This window comes from Hippopotamus amphibius, chromosome 6 (assembly GCF_030028045.1).
Source record: "Hippopotamus amphibius kiboko isolate mHipAmp2 chromosome 6, mHipAmp2.hap2, whole genome shotgun sequence".
NCBI lineage: Eukaryota > Metazoa > Chordata > Mammalia > Artiodactyla > Hippopotamidae > Hippopotamus > Hippopotamus amphibius.
The window spans coordinates 102756080-102770973 of NC_080191.1; the positions used below are offsets into that span (position 1 = coordinate 102756080).

The 14894-nt window shown below is 52.1% G+C and overlaps 1 protein-coding gene across 3 annotated transcripts in view; it reads right to left on the reverse strand.

The window, feature by feature from the left end:
• The window catches only part of COLQ (collagen like tail subunit of asymmetric acetylcholinesterase), a 62863-nt gene that overhangs the window by 27959 nt on the left and 20010 nt on the right, over nt 1–14894 (reverse strand). Inside the window, exons 1-3 of one of the 3 annotated variants that reach the window (XM_057740306.1) lie at nt 13760–13844; nt 4329–4441; nt 3118–3219 (exon numbers count right to left, since the gene is read on the reverse strand). In XM_057740306.1, the coding sequence (XP_057596289.1) occupies nt 3118–3219; nt 4329–4441; nt 13760–13844 (300 nt within the window). Of the gene's footprint in view, nt 1–3117; nt 3220–4328; nt 4442–13759; nt 13845–14894 lie in introns of those variants that run through there. The other 2 variants (XM_057740305.1, XM_057740307.1) reach the window with 2 other exon arrangements.

Genomic DNA, 14894 nt, shown 5'->3' on the forward strand with positions numbered 1-14894 from the left:
CTCTGAGGCTCGTCCAAATGACCAACAGCCCCCTCAGCCAGGGAATCCCACGCCTCTCCGCACATTAGAAGCCCCTGGGGATCTTTTAAAATTCCCGGGGACGTAGGCATCCCAGGGGCCTCTAATGTGCGGAAAAGTTTGGGAACCACGATCGTTGGTTTATTCTTATTCCATTTTAGGGAGGGAAGGAGGGAGAGTTTCAGTTCCACTCTTTGGTCTTTTCCAAGCCTCAGTTTCTTCTGTTCTCTCGAAGTGGGCTAGAACCATTTGTGAGGCCATCGTGCTCTCCCTCGCTCAGGGCTTCCCAAATTTTGATGTGGAGGTGATTCCCTCTGGAGAGACTTGCTAAAATGCACATTCTGATGGAACGGTGTGCGGTGGAGGGGAGGGTGAGATTTTGTGTTTCCAGCAAGCTCCCAGGTGATGCCAGTATTGCTGGTCCTCACACGGTGTGCCTGGAGTCGGCAGCACAGCCTCCAAGTGACACACAGGAGATTGCACGAGGTTGGCGGCATGCACGTGGGGCTGGAGACCGCAGGCTGAGGGCATGGGTTCTCTGTGGGTTCTGAAACCAAGCGGGGGGCCTGTGCTGCTCCCAGACATGGAGGCCTTTTTTTTGTCCCCCATTTCTTGTAGGTAAGACTCTAGGGATTTCCCTGGTGGCACAGTGGTTAAGAATCCACCTGCTAATGCAGTGCACACAGGTTCGATCCCTGATCTGGGAAGATCCCATGCGACTCGGAGCAACTAAGCCCGTGCACCACCACTGCTAAGCCCAGGCTCTAGAGCCCTTGAGCTGCAACTACTGAGCCCATGTGCCACAACTACTGAAGCCCACGCACCTAGAGCCTGTGCTCTTCAATAAGAGAAGCCACCACAATGAGGAGCCTGCACAGCCAAGAGACTCCCTGAGGCAAGATTAAAGGAACTAGAGAAGCTCATCAAGATTAGGAGACCAGATGAAAGAAATGCAAGCCCTGCTTACACTCTAATCTTGTCAGAGACCCCACTGTGGAACCATTGTTAAAAACCCCTCATCAAATCCTCTGGGGTCGGGACCCACAGTTTTCAGGGCATTAGCCCGCTGGGTCCCCCTTTGCCTGGTAAAGTAATAAAGCTATCCTTTCTACTTCACCCAAAATTTTGTCTCCGAGATCTGATTCGGCACCGGTGCAGAGAGGCCGAGCTTTCGGCACCAGTTCTTGTGTGCCATCATGTGCTGTCAGTGTGGACTGTGAGGCTGGGAAGATAGAATTCCCCCAGAGGGACTCGCCGGGTGGCACAGTGGTTAAGAATCTGCCAGCCGATGCAAGAGACATGGGTTTGAGCCCTGGTCTGGGAAGATCCCACATGCCACTGAGCAACTAAGCCCATGTGCCACAACTATTGAGCCCATGTGCCACAACTACTGAAGCCCACATACCTAGAGCCTGTGCTCCACAACAGGAGAAGCCACCACAATGAGAAGCCTGTGCGCTGCAACAAAGAGTAGCCCCCGCTCGCCACAGCTAGAGAAAAGCCCACATGCAGCAAAGAAGACCCAACATAGCCAATTAATCAATTAATTAATTAACTAATTAAAAAATGACGCAAGGAATTCCCTGGTTGTCCAGTGATTAGGACTCAACACTTCCACTGCAGGGGGCCCAGGTTCAATCCCTGGTCGGGGAACTAAGATCCCACATACTGTGGCCAAAAAATAAAAGGAAATCCCCTAGACAGCTGACTCTCGGGGGCCCACCGTGCCTTTGTGCAGACTTCCCAGCCCCTCTGCGGCAGCTCAGGTCCGCCTGTCTTCCTCACCGCATTCAACAAATGTTGATGGGGAAGCCACGCCCCAGGCCCTGGTGTGGGCTGTGTACACAGCATAAACAAGGTGGACAACCTCCCTGCTCGCAAGACCGGGGGTCGGTTCACTGGTTCCGTAAGGAGCCAGATAGGAAACATCTTAGGCTTTGTCTCTGATGCAGCAATTCTGTCACAAGTACTCAGCTCTGCCCTTTAGTGCAGAAGTAGCCAGGGACAATAACACTTCATTACAAAAACAAGCGGGGCTGGACCCCTGCCCATAGTTTGCCAAGCCCAGCCATAAAGCTTCCATTTTGGAGGGGTGACCAAAGAGCCTAGGAACTAAAGAAAAGAAAACCGTAACAAGATGTGAAAACTGCGGAGAATGTAAACAGGTCACTGGATGGAGAGGGACGGAGGGACGGAGGCCACCGCAGACAGAGGGCTGGTCCGGGGAGGTGGAGCACCCTGCGTGCTGGGGGACAGAGGGGCTGGCCACAGAGACAATCAGGAGGCAGAGCACCCCAAGCCTCTGGAGCCACGCGCCTCAAGGCCCCAAGGCTGGAACAGGCTTCGGGTGCTTGAGGACCCAGGAGGCGCACTGCGGCTACACCGAGGGGGCAGTGGTGGGCGCGCGAGACCCCGCAGGAGATGCGGGTCCCCGTGTGCAGCTTTGCTCTTGGGTGAGGAGTTTGTCTTAGCTTCTTCCCATGATAGGAAGCCACAGGAGGGGTGACGGAATTCCTCCCTCCCGTCCCCACGGCAGGCCCGGACCCCATGCCGAGGGACGATCCTCCTTGATGGGCGCCCTCTCCCAGGCCGGCCAAGGAGACGGGGTCTCTGCAGGGTACTCTTCTCCTGTCTAGAAAATCCTTTCTCTAGCATTTTGCCTGCGCTTCACTCTTCCTTGAGCTTTGGTGGGGAGGGGTTGGCTGCTTGGTGCCAGGATCTGGGGGCCAAATGAGCTCAGGGTAGCGAGTTCCTTTTACCTCCATTTTTATGCCCTGAATGCGGGCACCTCTGGGTCCTCTGGTGGGGCTGACAGTCACATTGCCATGGAGTGTTTGCCTGTTGATAACTGGAGTAATAATCTCACTCGGTCACCCCCCAAGTCCAGCACTGCAGGGGACCTTATCCTCCTCGTTGTGGGGAGAAGACGTCTAGGCTGGGGGCAGAATCCCCTAGAGAAGAACCAGTGTTCTATCCACGTGGCTCTGGGGGTTTCCAGGGCAGGAAAACAACCCCACGTCACCCGAAGAGAGGTGGCTCTGCCCGGGGGCGTCCCTGCTCTGAACAGAGGAGGGAGGAGGGCACAGGGGACGCACTGACCTGCGGGCCCGGAGGCCCGGGGGAGCTGAGCGACCCTTCCATGCACGGGGGCTGCGTGGTCTCCAGTTCCAGGACGAGATTCTTCACATCGGGGGAGAGAAACTTTAAGGCAAAGTGACACAGGTTACAGGTCAGACTTGCGGCACAGAAGAAGGGTCAGCCCCCGGACACAGACCTGTTCCACAGCCCAGCCCCCGATGCTGGCGGTTCCCTGATACCCCAGTGGGTGTCTCAAGAAGGCGACCTCTGGGCCCCCAGTTTCCATTCTCTCATCTGCTCTGAGACGAACCTGGCTTGCATGGACTATAGAGAGGTAAAGACCACTCTGGATGGAGTTAGGAAGCTCACTCAGGGGCCTTAATCCAGTGTCCAAGTCGGCACCGCCCAACAGAAATAAAATGTGAGCCACCAATGCAGACACCTGTGCGGTTTAAAATTTTCTGGTAACCACATAAAAAAGGTGAAAGGAGACAAATGAAATTAATTTTAATTTTAATAAGTATTTTATCTTAACCAATATATCCCAAACATTATTTCAACATATATTCAATATAAAAAATTATTGCAATATTTTGCATTCTTAGAAAATGCAGCCAACGCGTATTTTATACTCAGCACATCTCAGCTGGAGCTGGCCACATAGGAGCTCTCCTGGACAGTGCAGCTCGAAGAGGTTCTGGGAAGATCTGAGCATCTCAAGTCCCTGGAATGCCCTGGGCGGTTGTCTTCTAGGTCAGCTTCCCAAATCCTGCTCTTTGCTCACCTTTTCCTCCCCGCCCCTAATTCTGTTCCCTCTCACGGGACTGTTTCCTGTGTCACCTCATGGATATGGTATAAGTCAGATTCGGGCTGTGGAAGGGAATTTCACAAGCCCTTGGGGAGAAGAAAAAACAGAAGGGGAAATTCCATGTCTGAGTCCCTAATAGGAGCCCAGAAAATTATAAATCCACCTCCTTGTTTTTGAAAGGACGGGACACTTTGCCAAGTCCGATTCCCTGCTGAGAAGCATCTCCCTCTGTCAGTTGTTTAAGACAGAGGGAGGAACAGCTACATGTCAGTTCTGGGCTCCAGCTGCTGCGTGAGGGCAGAGAGCTGGGCCCCTCCGGACGGACCCTGAAGGCAGCTCCTGCTGAGTGGTGCGGGAGGAGGTGGGCTGCGTGGTGGCCCTGGGACCCACACTTCTGCCCTCTCGTGAGCCCAAAGCTACTCACTGGACTTCGGCCTCCTCGGAAGAAGGGTGGTGGGAACAGAGGGGGCGGCGGGGGGGTGAGCAGGCAACATGCCCGGTGGGCACCCCGCTTCTTCTGATCCAGGCCGGGAAGGGCTGTGCAGAGAAAACCACTGCTGGTTAGTACGGGGTCAGCACTAGGGCCTCTGGGTGCCCACCGTGCCAGGGTGGCACCCCAGACGCCTGCGTCTCATTTCCAGCCTGCTGGGCGTGAGCACACCTCCTGTCTGTACCCGACCTAGCCCTCCCCACCTTCACTGGATAAAGAAGCAGATGGTGCAGCAGCCACGGTGACCATCATGAGGTCTGGGGCTCCTTCTCCAGACACCGACGGGTCACTTTGTAGATGAGACAAGGAAGGCAAAGTTCAAATGGTCATAAGGTGCCCCCAGCAGTCGGGAAGAAGGCAGTGTCTGCTAATACGCTTGATCCTGTGCCCGGAAGGAACGGTTCCAGGGGGAGGCATCAGGGCTGGGGGCAGTGCTGACCAGACCCAGAGCCAGGATTTCAAGCACAGGTTTGACTCCAGACTCTACACAGACATTCGGGGTCACCCATGCTCCCTGGAGACCCACAGCTTAATGTCTCCAGACATGGGTGTGAGGAGACGAAGCGAGGGCCCTGGGTCCTTACAGCCTCACTGCCCCGTGCCCGTTTCAGGGCTCGTACATGTTCAGTGTTGAAGTGCACCTGGCAGAAAGGGCAGGGGTCCTCTGTTCAGCCCAGTGGGTTCCTGCAAAGTGGACACACCCTAGAAGCCGGCACCTGGGTGCAGACACAGAACTCCCCGGCCTCCAGAAGACCCTTCAGCTCCTGTCCAGTCTCTGCACTGCTCCCTGTCCATCATCCTGGCTTCTAGCGCTGGGGAGTCCTTGTGCCTATATTTGAACTTTATATAAACGTGAATTCTTGTGTCTTTCTTTTGCTCAACTTGTCTGTGAGGGACATCCTGGTCATTGCCTGTGGTTGTTATGCTGCTGAAGAGGGTCCCACTGTAGGACTCGACCACAACCTGCTTGTCCATCCTGCTGCCACTGCACACAGGCTTGACACCACTACACACCCTCCAGAGTGGCTAAAGTGAAAAGGACAGAAAATAACAAATGTTGGCAAGGATGTGGAACTCTCTTCCATGGGCTGGTGGCAGTGAAAATTGCTTCAACCTCTCTGGAAAACTCTCGGCATCATCTACTAAAGCTGAATATAGGCACATGCGATAGCTCAGCAGCTCACTCCTAGGTGTTTACCGATGGAAAAGTGGGTGCATGTTCAAACACATGTACTGGAACATTCATAGAAGTTAAGACTCATAATCGCCCAAAGCTGTAGTTTTTCAGCTCCCAGTTTTGGTCTTGTGATGCTACCTCCACCTCCACCCCTTTTCTGAACCTCTGACCTCACAGACCATGGGCGGGTTGCCCTCCGCACACATCTCGCCCTGAACCCAGTTTTCTGTCTTGTCTCCTAGGGGCCAGCACTTGCCTTCTCTTTCCACCCTGTGATCCAGGACCTGCCTCAGACATCAGGCTACTGTTGGGTGCTTCTCAGAAGGTGCCCAGTGTGGGGTGGCTTGTGTCAGCTCCAGCACCCGGGAATCACCACCCCAAGCACACCTACACCCTGCACCTGGTGGAGGAGCATCCCACTGGCTGGGCCAATGGTTCTCGACCCCTCAGACGCAACGCCCCATTGGTAAGAAATATTTTTAAAGAGCCCTTTGTCATCCTAAAATGAAATTCCTAAATACTACAACATACTTATGCAATTAAAAAATCAATATAATGCTCTGAGTGTCATATAAAAGAGATCTTTCAGAAAAAGGATTTATGATATAAAAATGCATATTTTGACTATAAGTGGTCAGGCACTAGCACATCAGAAAACATGATGATGTAGGACTTCCCTGGTGGCTCAGTGGTTAAGAATTCACCTGTCAATGCAGGGGACATGGGTTTGATCCCTGGTCCAGGAAGATCCCACATGCCACCGAGCAACTAAGCCCACATGCCACAACTATTGAGCCTGTATGCCACAACTACTGAAGCCCGGGTGCCGAGAGCCTGTGCTCCACAATGAGAAGCCACCACACTGAGAAGCCTGTGCACCACAACAGAGTAGTTCCCCCTCACCGCAACTAGAGAAAGCTCAGGTGCAACAACGAAGACCCAATGCAGCCAATAAATAAATAAAATAAATTTATATTAAAAAAAAGGAAACGATGTAGTTTGATGCTTGCACCCATATCGTCTCACAAAACTCAGTTTCATACTATAGTAGTTCAACAAATATTAATGTGAAAGAGAATTAGGTTCTAGGCTGAGATGATTATGAAAGGTATGCATCTTCCATGTGACATTTCAGAGTCATGTGGGACATGGATCCACTCTTGATGTATGACTCTGTCCCACTCTTCACAGGAAACCTCTCACCCCAGCCACTGTGACAACTGAAAATGAACATTTCCAAAGTGGCCCTAAAAAACACTCTCTGACATAAATTGTAGCAATGTTTTCTTAGGTCAGTCTCCCAAGGCAATAGAAATAAAAGCAAAAAATAAACAACTGGGACTTAATCAAACTAATAAGCTTTTGCACAGCAAGGAAAACCATAAACAAAACAAGAAGACAGCCTATGGAATGGGAGAAAATATGTGCAAATGATGCAACCAACAAGTGATTAATTTTCAAAATACACAAACAGCTCATACAAACAACCGTGTCAAAAAGTGGGCAGAAGACCTAAATAGACATTTCTCCAAAGAAGACACACTGATGGCCAATAGGCACATGAAAATATGCTCAACCTCACTAATTATTAGAGAAATGCAAATCAAAATTACAATGAGCTGTCACCTCCCACCAGTCAGAACGGCCATCATCACAAATTCTACAAATAACAAATGCTGGAGAGGGTGTGGAGAAAAGCGAACCCCTCCTACATTGTTGGTGGGAACGTAAATTGGTGCAGCCACTATGGAGAACAGTATGGAGGTTCCTCAAAACACTAAAAATAGAGTTACCGTATGATCCTGCAATCCCACTCCTGGTCATATATCCAGAGAAAACTAATTCAAAAAGATACATGCACGTTTATGTTCATAGCAGCACTATTTACAACAGCCAAGAGATGGAACCAACTAAAGGTCCATTGACAGATGAATGAATAAAAAGGTGTGGTATGTACATACAATGGAATATTACTCAGCCATAAAAAAGAATGAAATAATGCCATTTGCAGCAACATGGATGGACCTAGAGATGATCATGTTAAGTGAAATATAAGTTAGAGAAAGACAAACATCATATGATATTGCTTATATGTGGAATCTAAGAAAAATGATACAAATGAACTTACTTATAAAACAGAAAGAAACTCACATAGAAAACAAATTTATGGTTACCAAAGGGGAAAGGGGGTGGGGGAGGGATAAATTAGGAGTGTGGGATTAACAGATACAAACTGCTACATATAAAATAGATAAATATCCCTGTTTATATTCAATATTCTGTAATAAACCATAATGGAAAAGTTTCCGAAAAAGAATATGTATATATGAGAATCACTTTGCTGTACACCAAAAACTAACACAACATTGTAAATCAACTATACTTCAATAAAAATAAAAACAAATTAAAAACAAATAAACCAAAACAAAGTGGCCCTATTAGAAACTATTGGCTTCTCCCACGCTTGGAGACAGGCTTGGTCCCAGACAGTCCACAGAATCCGATTCCCACACCAAAGCAGCATCTGCCCCAGGTAGGTTAACAAGGAACGGAAGGGAATCAGAGAAGCAAGGAAGAGATGATGACCCACTGGGAGGGACATGGGAGCCTTTCTGGGGAAGGTGGCATTCATGCTAGTTCTGGAAGACTGGGGAAGATTCATACAGGAAGTCTTCCAGACCCCGGAACTGTCTGGGGCAGGACTGGATGGGGCGGCGGATGGAAGGAGGAGGACTCCCCAGGGGGCAGGAGGAATGGCAGGGAGAAACAACATTCTGTTCAGGCCACTTTTTTAAAAAAAATTATTGGAATATAGTTGATTTACAATGTTGTGTTAGTTTCATGTGTACAGCAAAGTGAATCAGTTATACATATACATATATCCACTCTTTTTTTTTTTTCAGATTCTTTTCCCATATAGGTCATTACAGAGTATAGAGTAGAGTTCCCTGTGCGATACAGTAGGTCCTTATTAGTTACCTATTTTATATATAGTAGTGTGTATGTGTCCATCCCAATCTCCCAATTTCTCCCTCTCGCTCCTCTCCACCTGGTAACCATAAGTTTGTTTTCTGCGTCTGTGACTGTACTTCTCTTTTGTAAATAAGTTCATTCATACACTTTTTATTTTAGATTTCACATATAAGCAAAGACATATTTGTCTTTCTGTGTCTGACTTACTTCACTCAGTATGACAATCTCTAGGTCCATCCATGTTGCTGCAAATGGCATTTGTTCTTTTTTATGACTAATATGCTATTGTGTATATGTACCACATCTTCTTTACCCGTTCCTCTGTTGATGGACATTTAGGTTGCTTCCATGTCCTGCCTACTGTAAATAATGCTGCAATGAACACTGGGGTGCATGTATCTTTTCAAATTATGGTTTCCTCCAGGTATATGCCCAGGGGTGGGATTACTGGACCATTTGGTAGTTCTATTTTTAGTTTTCTGAGGAACCTCCATACTATTCTCCACAGTGGCTGCACCAGTTTACATTCCCACCAATAGTGTAGGAGGGTTCCCTTTTCTCCACACCCTCTCCAGCATTTACTGTTTCTGGATTTTTTGAGGATGGCCATTCTTTGACGGCAAGAGCAGAAGTCCATTCACACCGGCTCTGGTGGGAGAAAAGTGAGGTTTATCGTAAAGCTAAGGAATGTTAGGAAGAGCAGGAACCGAAGCCCTAGCCCTCCTCTCCCCCCACCTCTCTCCTCTCTCCCAGTCCTCCCTCTCCCTCTCTCCCCTCCTTCCTCTCCCCCTCCCCCTCCCTCCCACCCCTGCTGCTCTCTTATGCTTGTTTCTGGGCATCTGTTCACCCTGTGTTCTTGCATCTTCACTCCCCCCATCACCCCACAATGGCTGACCCAGTCTTGCCTCAAGTCTTTTCGCTCCAGCATCTGTTTGGCTGGAATATCCCTTCGTGGCTCTTGTTTCAAATATCCATGACAGGGACTCTGATGGCCCTGCACGTCTTTTCCAGCCAAGTGACAGTTCCCTGGGACGGCTGTGCAGACCCACCCGGGACCAGGGCCAATCTTCAGCAGAATCTCAGTGTGTTGCCAGCTCACTGTGGCTATGGGAGAAGGTTCTCTGGAAGGGGGCAAGGGCAGGCAGACCCTCCAAATAGTGAAATAGAGCACAGAAGCAAGAAGTTTCAAGGTGGAGGTCTCATGGGGGAGGAGGCTCTGGAAAGAACAGAGGGGGTGAGGAAGACTGAGAAGTTAGTTTGGGGCTAGATCGTGCCGTTCGGATGCCCCAACCAAGTGTTTGGGCTTTATTCAAAACGTAGTAAAGAGTGACAGAAGGTGCTGAGTGAAGGAGTAATAGGATCAACGCGGTGCTGGGAGAGATGGTGTGGGGGCAGGTGGGTGAGGGGAGCTCGGAGAATGGGGGCAGAGAGCCGGTGGCTGGCCGGGCAAGGACATGGCCTGACAGGGCCTGCACCGGCGTGGAAGCAGTGAGGGCTGGAAGGAAGGGGCCACGCACACATCCTGGGGAGAAAGAAACCGGGGGTCGGTGGAAAAGAAGGAAAGATCGGGGTGATTCTGACGTCGCAGGGGACCCGGGGCCACCGTGGTCAGAGTCTAAGGACAGTCAGAGCAGGCACGGGTGTGTGAGGAAAGCTGCCAGGTTCAGCACTAGACGTTCGTTCATCTGCGCCTGTGCTTTGCCAGGCACTGGACTAGGCCTCGTGAGGGCAGAGATGCCCGAACGTGCCCCTGCCTGTCGGCGGCTGCCCCGTGCCCTCGGCTCACGGCCCACTCTGCCCTCCCACGCACGCCCAGCCCCGTCCTGGAGACTCTTACTCTACAGCAAGACCTGTCGGGCACTGCCTCCGCCAAGCAGCTTTCCTCGATTCCCAGGCCAAGACTGAGGGGTCCTGCGATGCTTTCTCTGCGCTCACTCCAGGTTAGCTCTTACCCATGGGGTGTTTCCTTGTATCTCCCCAACTCAACTGTGCTTCCTGGGAGGATGGGCGTCAGTTTTGATCCCTAGGGTCTAGCACAGCACCTGGCGTACATTGGACATTCCACAAATGTTTGCTGAATTAACTTTAAAAATTTACTACATGCCAAGCACCATTTAAGTGCTTCACACCTATAAATTCACCGAATCCTCAGAGCAACGCTGAGAGTTCAGTGCTATTATCACTATGACCATCAACCCCATTTCACAGATCCGGTAAGCTGAGGCAAAGAGGTAAAGCAACTTGCCCAAGGTCGTACAACTAGTAAGTGACAGAGGCAGGATTTGAACTCTGGTTTCAGAGTCCTTCCTGTTGATTGGACACTATGCCTGCGTGTGCGTAGAAATAAAGACCGGGAATTAAGAAGAAGGCCAGGGGCTCCCGGGACAACCACCTGAGATAGAACGTATCGATGCCTCCAACGAAGACGCACCTGTAGCTGAACACAGCTGGCCCCACTGCCTCATCGCCATGAGGGAGCAGGCACACCAGGGGACCATGGGCATCTTGGTAAGAGGCGGTGAGAAAGGATTTATTCTAGGAGTTGGGCTTTTGCAACGTGATGCTGGGGCACGTACGGGACAGCCAAGTCAGCCTTGCTCTGGACTGGCTGCTGTCAGGACGTGACGGCTAGTCTGCGACTGCATCTTAATTCTCACCCAGAAGAAGAGGAGACGGGAGGGAGACGAGAGGGAAATGGGAGCTGTGGGCGTAAAGCAGCGCAGTCTTCCGTGTGAGCAAGGGCAGAGGGCCTGCTGGCTCGGAGACAGTCTTGTGTCTATGTCTGGCATGGTGACGATGGCCCTGTTTTTGTCTTGATCCATCACGGTCACAGAGTGGCCCTGTCGGCCATCGTTCTGTGAGGTTGTCCGCGTCCAAGAGGAGGAGCCGCGGCTGAACTGGGAGGGCAGGCAGTGTTGTTACGAGACCTGACATCAGCAGCAATGGTACGCCTCTCCCCACCTCTCCAAGTTTCTCTCCTGGAGCGTAAGCTGCTGCGGCCAGCCTGGGACAGGCGGGCAGGCATGGGGGTCTCCAAAGCCCTTCCGGGGCCCCAGCTGCAGCCTCTCCTTCGCCTCAGTTGGGCCTCAGCAGACAGCAAGGGCTGAGCTGTGGTTCTCCGCACCGCCTCTCCCAGCCAGGAGCACCTGGGGGCTGCAGGTTCGAGGGCCGAAGGTGCACTGCTCACTGTTCCTGTTTCCAGACCATGTAGGGCCCCAGTGCCTCCTGCAGCCCACACCCTGGAAGGCCTCCACCCATGACCTCCCTGCCTCCTGGAGGCCGGAGTCCCTCAGCAAACACACAGTCAGTTGCTTCTCCTGCCGAGGCTTCTGCATTGTTCGCCCCTCCTCCTCCACCCACTTCGTTTTCAGCAGGTGAGGACCATCTATTTCTGCCCGCCCCCCAGCTCCCTGGAGAGGTTTGTTTTTAGTGCCGTCTAGTTTATTTCCAGCTCATTCCAGCTCAGAATATTTCCATCAGGTGGACATGTTTGGGAACAGCGTCCCCCCGCCCCTCCCTGCCAGTCTCTAAGACAGGACTTCACACGTCTATTTTGGTGTCATCCGAGCGGCCTGTGGGTCCCTCCGGACTGGGCTGCCTCTGCGGAATCGTGTCTGAGTTCAGGTCCAGCCTGGAAAGCCCCAGAGGCTCTGTTGTAATGGAAACAATAGCGTGTGTGTGTGTGTGTGTGTGTGTGTGTGCGCGCACGCGCGCGTGTGCGTGCGTGTGTGTGTGTGTGTGTGTGTGTGTGTGTGTGTGTGTGTGTGTGTGTGTGTACTCGGGGCCTGCAGAAACCTGGGAGCCCCACGTGGCTCAGCCCCAGGCAACTGCCTTGCAAACGGCAACCTCCACGGAATTTCAGGACTGCCTGCCCTGACTCACACACACCAAAGCTGCACCACATCACGGACAGAAACAACGCTGAGTGTGATGCAGGCTTTTGGCAAATGGTTGGGTTTTTTTTCTTTTCTCTGTTGTTGATGCTGTCTTTGCCCTTTGGACAAAATACCCACTTGCGTCTGGGGCATATCCTTGGAAAGGAACTCACGCTGACCTACTATTGGAAACACAGGGCCTTGCATCCACGTGTGAGTTCAGGTGCAAGTGACCATGGGACCCGGCGTGACTCCCATCGTCAACCCGAGACTCAGTTTCCCCATCTGCACCACAAGGGATTTGGCCCAAACCATCTTCAAAGTGCTTTTCCTACACATACGAGCCCAGGATCACCAACGTGTCCATCTGGGTCTCTCACGCACTAGACCAGCCCATCAGCAGGGCACTAGAGACAGCCTTTTCTGTTTCTGCCTCCTGTTTTTGCATCAAGCAGCACCGCATCAAACCAAGCAAATGTGCCATTAGAAGGCAGCAAAGGAAAGAAGGGCCACAAACATCCTGCCTTTGCAGGTCGGGAAAATTACAGGTGCTGTCATGCACTAACTGGTCTGCAGCTGCTCCTGCTCAATCTCTTACGCCCCCCGCCCCTCCGCTTTGGGACTCGCCTGCCTGTTTGAACTTGTGTTCGCAGGAGCCCAAGGAGAGGAGAGGTCAGGTCACGTGCTCGTGGCATCACGAAGGGGTCTGACCGTGAGTCAGAGGGCTCAGCTACAGCCAAGTTCTCACCCCGACTGTCTGCAGCTTGCCTGGTTTTCCCCGATTCACAGATTCCAGAGAAGGCTGCACCCTGCAACTTGCCTTCAACCCCATTCACCCCACATGCACCTTGAGAAGCAAATTCTGACCCTAGCGCTTGAACGTAGCTGAACTGCTCTGGACGACCAGTTAGGCGTTTGCTGTCTTGCGATCTGACTGAGCAGGCCTGGGGGGCAGGTGAGGACACAGCCTACAAAGAAGATGTTTGTCCCTGGGACGATGGGGAGCTGTATGACCCAGCCAGGAGCTGCCAGCCAGCCTGGAGAGGGATGGCCACCAGGACACCATGCTGCTTCAAAGCCAAGGGAGCAGCAGCTGCCAGCCTGCCACTCAAGGTCACAAGAGAGGCACGCACGTGCACGTGGGCACACATGCACACACACGTGTGCGCCAAAAGCCCCACCAACTCCAATGTCAAATCCCTTTGCGTTGCAGGTGCAGCACCGGTGGAGGAGTTTAGGATTGAAAGCCTGCCAAAAGCTCCCAGAACAAGTCTGTTTTCCAAGAGTCTTTTTTCCAAAACAGCACACACACACACACACACACACACACACTCACTCACAGAACTCATCCAAGCAGCAGGCTGAGTAGCAGAGCAGTCCTGAGATGGTGAGCAGATGAGCGAGGTCAAGGGATGGGCCAGTCATCGCGGGCAAGGCCTGGTGGGCTGGCCGGGGGACACTTGCTGGAGGCCGGCTGAGATGTGTCACACCCTGGTGCTTGCAGCACCTGGGCTGCTGGGCATTTGGGGTGGGAGTCGGCCAATCCCTGCTTTGGTGTTGCTTCTACCCCAGATGCCAGGGGTCCGGAGGCCAGTCCTGAGCTCCAGGTAGCAGGAAAGGGGAGGCAGCGCTCTGGCCTCTCTGGAGGAGGCACTAGGGGGCGGCTTGGGAGAGGAAGAGCGCCCTGGGGAGTGCCCAGGGGAGGAGGTGGGGTTGGGAGCCTGGGAGACCGATGCCCCTGCAGCAGAGGGGAACGGAGGGTAATACGTCCAACAGGCTGCTTTCCATCCTGGCGAGCCTCACGGAGCCAGCCTCGCTGTCCCCCCACCACGATGGGTGTGGGACGGGGGGTGTCTGCCCACCTCTGCTCCAGGGAAGTTCTTTGTTGCTTCACCACATCTGTGCCAAAGTGTTGGCAACAAAGCTAAACTTAATTTTTAAAATATGTATTTATATATGTATTTCCAAAGGGTCCAAGGGGCAAGCTTTTTTAGATGAAGCTTCCCTGTAAAATGATTAAGTGACATATACCAGATACGCACGGAAGTCTGTCGGACACTTTGCAGGCACCTGATGTATAAGCAGGCACGCGTGCGCACACACAGAATTCTAGCTCAGAAGAGGAGTCAGCGCTGATGTTTTAACTAGCTTAGTAGTGACCAGGAGCTGCAGCAGGAGTCAGCACGCTTTGTCCGGGAAGGGCCAGATGGTAAGTGTTTGAGGCTCTGTGGGCCTCATGGCCCCTGCTGCCACGCAACTCTCCCATCGGGCACGAGAGCGGCATAGACAACACGGATGGGAATGCGTGTGGCCGTGTGGCAATGAAACTTTATTCACAAAAAGAGGAGGCAAGCTGGCTGCGGCCTCCATGCTGTAGTTTGCCGACCCCTGAGCTACAGCCTGCAAAAGGAAGCATCCTTCTTGCATTCATTCATCTACTGTTTCCTTCAGAAACACACAGCGAGCGGGTGCCAG